The sequence below is a fragment of the Corylus avellana genome, chromosome ca4 (assembly GCF_901000735.1).
Source record: "Corylus avellana chromosome ca4, CavTom2PMs-1.0".
Classification (NCBI taxonomy): domain Eukaryota; kingdom Viridiplantae; phylum Streptophyta; class Magnoliopsida; order Fagales; family Betulaceae; genus Corylus; species Corylus avellana.
Window position 1 is genome coordinate 6,463,680 of NC_081544.1, and position 9,089 is coordinate 6,472,768.

Genomic DNA, 9,089 nt, shown 5'->3' on the forward strand with positions numbered 1-9,089 from the left:
CAACGAAGCTTCCTCCACAACCCACCCACAAGCTTCCACGGCCGCATCTTCTCCGGCGACAGACCACCGCACCACCGGCGACGAAGCTTCCTCCCCAACCCACCCCCAAGCTTCCACGGCCAAACCATCGCACCACTCTCCGGCGACCAAGCTTCCACGACAGAACCCAACGACTTTCTTCCGCAATCTGAAAAACCCCAAATCCCGTCAATCTCCAAACCAAAGTTTGCTTCCGCTGTCTGATTTGTGTACGTGATGGCATCAAGTCGGACGTACGGTTCGAAACGAAAGGAAGTTTCCTGCAGCATTGAGAAGGTATGTTCTACAAAAAATCTGCACCTTGTTTTTCTTTTATGAATTTTACGAACAATGTGCAAGTATTTTACGAAATTTAATTTTGTTTGTCATTGTTGTTTCCGTTCTTTTTTTTTTTTCTTTTTTTTTTTTAAATTTAAGTCAGCTTAATTTCTAATATTTTAATGCAAAACAACACTTTTCTGCCATTAAAGTTCATATTATATGTGATTATAAGCCTAAATCAATGGCAATTGTGGTGTTGAAATCATCCATGTGTACAGAAGTTCCTCTTCCTTCAATGGGGGAGGGGGAAGAGTTGTCTCAACACAGCCATACAAGAGCAGGAAAAGTGTTCCTCTAACAACCCATTAAAATGGACCCCATGTGGGATCTGGGCATTTCGCTAGGGAGTGTCCTAACAGTGCACGTTGAGCTGTGTGCTGCCGAAAAGTGGTGTTAACCCTCTTTGGTAAACACATTTTATTGCTTTCTCTGGTTTTGTGTTCTGGGTAGGCCTTGTTTATGGGTCAGTCTCGTTATAATGTGTTTGGATTTAAGTAGTATTTGATTAGTTTCTTAGATGGTTGTGATGGGTTGAAGGTTGAAGGTTGTTAACCAAGGTTGTGTTCTGGTTTTGTGTTCTGATGGTTCTGATGGTTGTGATTATGTTTTTTTTGTTATCAGCGATATGGTACTGGTAGTGTGTTTTTGGCTGTGACAGAGTAGAGGTTCTGCAAGTGGTAAAAGAGATGCTCATTTAATGTTAACTCTCTCTGATTTAAGTTTCTATACACACATTATATGAATACAAGCTGGTTTTGGGTTCAAAAAAAAAAAAAAAATGGACCCCATGCCTTAATATGGAAATGCCATTCCCCTACCAACCCAGTACATGCCTTTTACTGGAGCCCAAAACAACACAAAAAAACAACACACACACAACAAAACGTGTATGCCTGTTGCTTGCTCTTTTAACTACTTTTATTTTAAGTCAGCTTTATTTGTAGTATTTAAGTAAGTTTTATTTCTCCTATTTTAAGTTAGTTCTATTTTATGTATTTTTAGATAGTTTTATTTTGATGCAGACGAATTCATCTGCTGGATCTTCATCAGTGGACTGTAGTGAGATGTCCTTTGTATGTTATTGCAATTTACCTGCACCTTTGAAGACTTCAACGACTCCGGACAACCCTGGCAGACGATTCTGGGGTTGCGCCACCTACGATTCGAGTGTAAGAAATCTTGTTTCCACTGTAAATCCATTATGAATGTTGAATGTTGGTTTTGAATCCCATTTGTTGAGTTGGTACTGATATGGGCTGTGATTCTGGATTAAAGGTTGTCTTGAATAGCATGTGGAGCATTAAGATTAGTTTTGGATTCTATTTGTTATTAGATATTGATATGGTTGAGACTTTAGGAATTACAGATTGTAATTGACAATTCAAGTTTGCTTGCAATTGTTTGTTTAAAATTTGTGTGAGTTGTTTGATGTTCTTAGAAAGCGTACAAGTTGTATGAATTGGCCTTCAATTTATTAAGGTGTTAGGTTTCTTTCCATGTTATTTTCAAGAGGATGGTATTTCTTGCTGCGATTTATTTGTCCTTTCTGTTATCTCTCAAAAATCTCATATTTTCTTCTTTTTTTGGCATTTCAGCCCTCTTTTATTTTATTTAATTTATTTAATTTTTTTTCTTTTTTCTTGTGGGTTAATTTCAGCCACTTTAATTGCTTCAAACTCTGCCCACTCTAAAAAATAAAAAAGTATGTCTCCTCAGTCCAATGCTATACGGCCACTCTTAAGAGGATAAATAAGAAAAATACAATGGACTTATATCAATGAACACTCTATTATCATTTGCTCTGATAATAGAGTGTTCTCAATATATGAGGCTGCTTCTTATAGCTTTACCTTGTCTTATTCAATGTTTTGCTTCCTTTTTTTATTTATTATTATTATTTTCTTTTATGCAGAGGAATGTTGGCTGCAAATTTTTCAAATGGCACGATAAACCAACTTGTAAAAGGGGTATGACGGTTCTACCTGGCTTGTTTGATAAGGTTAGAGAGCTAGAGGATGAAAAAGACAATTGCAGGGCAAGGATTGAAGACTTGTTGAGTGAAAATGACAACTACCTGACAAGGGATAAGCAAATCCAGAATGAAGATGTCATACATATAGAAAAGATTCGAGAGTTGGAGAAGGAAAATGCCATATTTGAGCAAGAGAAAAATTTCTTATGTATGCCTTGTTTTTGTCATGGTGTATGATGTTGTTGGTTGTTTATGTTGCACTTATGCAATGAATTTTGTGTAATGATGTATCTTTTTTAACTAATGTAAATTGATTATGTATCCCTACTTATGAAATGTAAACTTTTTTAAACTGAGTTCATATGTTTGTATATTCTTAATTTAGAACAACTTGGTTTTTCTGAAATTGTTATGTTGTTTGTCAAAATTGTCATTTTGAAATTACATCCATTTTCTACGACATGAGCATTAAATTCAATGAAATTGCACGAGAAAAGTCATCATCTTCTAGGTGAATTTCCCTTTGCAGAAGCCCACTGCTAGACGAATCCTGCATCAAAATGTGGATAAAAAGAACTTCAAGGAAACATTAAACAAAAATACAGGCCAAGGCAGTAAAATTAGCTGTAGCACACGTTGGGAGCACTTTGTTGCTGATTTAGATAACCCCTTTCAACCTCCTTCTTTGAAGCCTCAATAGCAGCTTGAATCATTTCTTCCTCAATATGATTTTAGATGTTCCTGTTTACCAATCAAAATATATCAAACCATCATCATTTATAGAAGCACCCAAGGAAGTTGTTTCTTCACGTTTTCAGACCATCCATCCATCATTTCCTTCTTTTCCTTCTCTTTTACAGAGTCGTGTTGAAAAATCATAATCTAAAATCCCACTCTAGAAAAACATTTCCCAACGAGATATATAGTAAGAGTTTATTATTTCAAATTTTCAGAGTTTCTTTTTTTTTTTTTTTTTTTTCATTCACTGAGTCGGTTGAAAAATCAATTTCTAAAGTCCAACAGCAGAAAATATATATCAAGTAATTGAAAGAAATATTACAATGAGCAAATATACAAGGGAAAAGGGGAAGGGGGGAATTACATCAAATAAAAAAGACACAACATATGGGTAGGGCAGCATTCCATACTTGCATAACTCTGCAGCCAGAGACTTAACAATGCCTATAACATCAGACTTGGACACAGAATATGTGTGCTGTGATAGTCCCCCCATCAGTCCAGTGACACTAGCTGTAATAATGAAATCCAACCGCGTCCTATAGACGCAAACACACATACTGACATATATATACTTATAACAACCGACAACTCCAACATTTTCATAATGTACATCCAAAATACATAAGTCCAAAATACATCCAAATTACGTACATCTAAAATACATACACTCAAAATACATAAGTCCAAAATACATCCAAATTACGTACATCTAAAATACATACACCCAAAATATATACGTCCAAAATACATAAGTCCAAAATACATCCAAATTACGTACATCTAAAATACATACACCCAAAATACATACGTCCAAAATACATAAGTCTAAAATACATTCATCCCAAACATTGGATCCACTATCCAAAACCCAATAATCTATTGAGTTGACCTATACTATTCTAAACGTGATCTTGTGATGAATTGTCCTCCCGCTTGTGATTCTCCAATCTGAAATACATGCACATCCATATCAAGAGACATGTTAAATTAAGCTATCAAAATTCAATCACATAGGCTATACCATGTTAAGGGTTAATTATTGTATCATTCAACTAGAAAAATAAATAAATAAATAAAGGATTATGCATCATCACTTAGTAAGTAAAATAGTCGGTCAAGATTCAATAATTCAAAAACTCTTTGAACTTTCCAACCATTTTCCTACCATTCATACTTTCCTCTCTTTGCCTAATCTACTTCTCTAAAATAATAGAAATTATAGAATTCCATCCAAAGTCATAATGAATCCATTACTCACCCCTACTGATTGGCTAATTGGGCCTGTGTTGTCAACTGTGGTGGTGGGCTCTCCTGCATCTTGTGATCCTTGCCGCTACACCATACGAAAAAACAATGTCATAAAAACACGCTCAATATTTTAATAAAGATAACATTAATAGTTTGTTCAAATAACTAACCTCAGTTATATTGTTTTTCTTTGTCTTCACAACCTTTTTGGGCCAAATCTTCTTGTTCGGATTGTCTGGTTCACGACAATTCCTAGCATTGTGACCCACTTGACCACAATTCCCACAACGTACACTATACCCCTTACGAGTCACATTGATCGTTTCAATAGGCTCATTCTCATCCTCTCCTCTTCTTCTCGCCTTTCTAGGCCTACCTCTTTGTTTTTTTGGTATAGGGGGCAGTGTATGTTCCACATCATCCTCAATAGGCCACTCACTGTAAGCTGATGGTATCGGATATATCTCAGGGGCATATGACTTCCTAAAAGTATCTATCGAATACCACTTACTGACATACTACTCAGGGACTTGCCTATGTGTATAAATTGCAGAAACTGCATGGGGGCATGGAATACCATTGAGTTGAAATCTACCACAACCACATGTTCTTTTCCCTAGATCAACAATTCTCCTAGGCTCATGACTATGGTCAACCTCAAACTACAATTTATTACTCCAATGACAAATGTAGTTTCTTGAATCCCGCTTGTTTCTCTCCCATTTTATCACAATCTTAGGGCAAATCACATTTTTTGAAGTTTCTGCTCCAGCCCTTTTTTGATTGAACCTGGACATTAGTTTCCGCCTTATTAATTCCATGCATCCCAATATAGGCTTATCTCTTGCCTCTAGGATCCACGCATTGAAACACTTAGCGGTATTGTTCATTAATATATCACTACAACTATAATCACTAAATGCATGCCTTGACCACATCCGTGGATCAATCTTGCTAATGTAATCAAATGCAGCTTCACTCATACCTCTAATGACCGATAGGAAGTATTTGAATTGCACCTCATTAGCTGCATGAGCTGCACCATCCAAAGCATCTTTGTATGCCTTGCCCTTGAACCCTTGTTTCTTAAAGTTTGCATGCAGGTGCCTGAGACAAAATCGATGTTCTAGACCAGGCATCAAATTCTCCATGGCATTGAGCAATCCCTGATTATCAATACAAAATAAAACTTGTTAATTGTTCATCAAACAAAATACAAACAATACATAATATTCAACTAATTCATACCTTTTGTCGATCAGACATGAATGACCAAGTGTGTACTCGTGGATTGCCAATATCTTCCAATAAACAACTCAAAAACCATGTCCATGTATGTTGATCTTCACACTCACATACAGCATATGCTAGTGGATAAATGTCGTCATTTGCATCCCGCTCAACGGCTGCATGCAGCTGCCCACCGAACTCTCTCTTCAGGAAGCAAGCATCGACACAAATCATGGGTCTACACGCCTCCAAGAAGCCCCTCTTGCAAGCTGCCAATGACACATACATTCCTTGAAAGAATCTTCCATCCCGTTGTATATAAGTTGATATGCCAGGATTCCACTTCCTTAATGCATTTGCATACATTTGCACATGTTTATATTGCTCACCTTTTTTCCCATTCAAAATATCCAACGCCATCCTCTTTGCTCGGTAACAACTCAACAAAGTCATTTCGATATTGTAATCCCTTCTAATCATTTTCTTCAATGCAATTGGTTTAAAATTCGGTTGATCCCGAAAGTTGTCCAAATATCGGTGTGCAGCCCACTTGATTGATTGATGCCTTCTTGTTGTAGTAGTGAGCCCCACAATTGTGCTCTTTAATGTAACTCTTGATTTGGAAACAACCTTTGTTATTCGACCACGATGCATGTATTCTCCATCCACAAACTTTCTTACAAATGGCGGTAACCCTTGTTCTCTCATTGCGCAAGTAGGTGTAGTCAAAAGAATTTTGAACTGCAAACAGTTGCAATGCATCCTTAAATTGAGGGGGGTCAACAAATTCCTGCCCAATATGCAATTCTATTATCTCTTTCAAGTCAGTTTTTACCATCCATTGAGGATACTTCCTTCTAACACGTCTCAGGGACCCTTCACCCACATCATCAATATCTATGCTTGAGTAGCCACCATCACTATCGCCATCATCTTCATCCGGCTCATTTGAAATATCCACGATAGTCTTAGATGTCTCTATTTCATACCACGATTGAAACCATTTCATTATATCCTCCTTAGCTTGACGTATATGTTCTTCATCATTTTCTAAGAAGACGTCCTCTTCATTGCCATCCGTTACTTCAAAGTCACTCAAGTCTGTATGCTGTCCCCCCTCAGTGTGAATTTGTTTTTTGGGCCTACCTCTTCGTTTTGCAGACTTTTGCTTTGTATCTTGCGGATTTGAAGGGTGATGCTCTTGCACATGTTCTTGTAGAGGCTCTTCCTCATAAACTTGTGCGGGTGACTGAGAAATCATCATCATTGGAGACTTGACTTCAATTCGAACTTCTTCAACTATAGTATCGGTCACAAATACATGCAAGCTATTTTTGTTCCCACTAGCCACTTCTTTGAACATTTTCATGATGTCTTTGTCGTTAGTAAGTCCACGTATGTAGTCATTCGTTTCATCATCAAACTTGTAGTACAACATCAACCTTGGAATGTCCTTATAGTTGTACTCTAAGTACAATTCCATTATGTTGGTTATATCCCAAAAACATAGGCGGTTTGCATCTAAACCTTCTATAGGCATCACATCACCTCCCACATATTCCAAATCCGGTTGACTAAATGATCCATGATGGTGAATGAAAAGATCAACAACTGATGTAGGCATTTCTGTACATTGACAACAAACAGGTATTTTAGCCATTTCTGTAACTGGATTGTTACGTGCAAAATACATACATCTAAAGTACATACATCCAAAATACATAAATCTAAAATACATCCAAAATACGTAAATAACACTGTCTAAAAATACATTAAATTTTATTTCTTAAAATATAACAAATAAAACTGACTTAAAATTCTAGAAATAAAGCCAACTTAAAATAAAAATTATTTGAAAGGGGGGAAAAAATGAAGCTGGCGAGATTATATTCTTTGTTCTTTTTTGTTTTTCTAGTGTATCCAAGAATACGCACAATATGTGTTTTTTAATTCTGTCTGCTGCAATAACATCATCTTCTAATTTATTCATTTTTATGTGATGCATAATCATTTATAAATTAAGCTGCAAATTGTACATGTATCCTAATTCCTAAATCAAACCATATATATCATACATGCAATAGACATGCTATCGTTGACTAGGTGCTATTGGATGAAATTCTATTCTTTTAAAGAAGTAGATTAGGCAAAGAGAAGAAAGTATGAATGGTAGGAAAATGGTTGGAAAGTTCAAAGAGTTTTTGAATTATTGAATCTTGACAGACTATTTTACTTACTAAGTGAAGATATTAGCTCAACAATAATATTTTTTGCGGCTACAGAAAAACTAAACAAGATTGCGAAGCACTCAATTACCTCATTACTTAAATTAGGTTCATATCATGTTGCTGTCAATAGCTTTTATAGGGAATCCACGCGTGAAACAATATGTGACATAGACAACTCACTTTCAACCCAATTAAAAACAAACCCATGATACTATTGTACCAAAGAGGAATGACCCACCTCTATATATATATATATTATATCGTGTAATCCAGTAATTACTGCTCGTTCTCTTAATTTAATTGTAATTAGACTCAGCCCAATCTTTTACTAAAAGGATTGAGCCGAATACAAAACAAAGATACTATTGTACATATTTGTATATATTTTATAGATACATACTTATCTAGATATACAGGATCTTAAATAAAAAAAGCTATATCTAAAACAAAACAACTTAAACGTTTTTATTGTTGTGTTGGGTCCACAATGAATTCTATGGGTCCTTAGGGTTGGTGTTTTCTTTTCTATCCCGTAGTTTCTGATATATATATATGCAGTCGTATTACCCAAGAAAATCACAAGGCAACTTCTCACAACAAAAGTTCTTAAACACATGCAGTAGGACCATTGAATAAAGTATGCATAAAGTGTTTCTTAATAGAACACACATTGAATAAAGCATGCATAAAAGTTCAATATCAATCAATGTGTCCACCAACCAAACAACAATCTAAAAAAGTATTCATTGTTAGGCAACCCACAGCAACAATCCAAACAACAACAATCCAAAAACACGTGCAGTAGAGGCCCTACCAAAACTTTAAATACATGTCTAGTTATTTACTATTTAACAGGAAAGCAGTAAAAGCAACCCAAAATTCTCATACCACGAGTCAGGAGAAGCAGACTTTGGTTTGGAGATTGACGGGATTTGGGGTTTTTCAGATTGCAAAAGAAAGTCGTTGGGTTCTGACGTGGAAGCTTGGTCGCCGGAGAGTGGTGCGATGGTTTGGCCGTGGATGCTTGGGGGTGGGTTGGGGAGGAATCTTCGTCGTCGGTGGTGCGGTGGTCTGTCGCCGGAGAAGATGCGGCCATGGAAGCTTGTGGGTGGGTTGGGGAGGAAGTTTCATCGCTCGTGGTGCGGTGGTCTGTCGCCGGAGAAAATGCGGCCGTGGAAGCTTGGGGTTGGGTTGGGGAGGAAGCTCCGTCGCCGGTTTGTGGAGTTTTGGCCGAAAATTTGGCCAGATTGAGCCTAGGGTTTTGGTTGATTTTTTTCTTCCCCTGTTCTGTTCGTCAATGTCGTAGCTGC

At 36.7% G+C, this 9,089-nt stretch overlaps 1 protein-coding gene across 1 annotated transcript; it reads right to left on the minus strand.

Moving 5' to 3' along the window:
• Positions 1-2,786: 2,786 nt before the first annotated feature.
• LOC132177948 (uncharacterized) lies at positions 2,787-6,004 on the minus strand. Its single transcript, XM_059590422.1, has 5 exons — positions 5,570-6,004; positions 5,249-5,487; positions 4,492-4,804; positions 4,332-4,406; positions 2,787-2,882 (listed from the first exon to the last, which is right to left on the minus strand). Exons 1-5 carry the CDS (start codon positions 6,002-6,004, stop codon positions 2,787-2,789), a joined length of 1,158 nt encoding a protein of 385 aa, XP_059446405.1.
• Between the last annotated feature and the right edge of the window lie 3,085 nt (positions 6,005-9,089).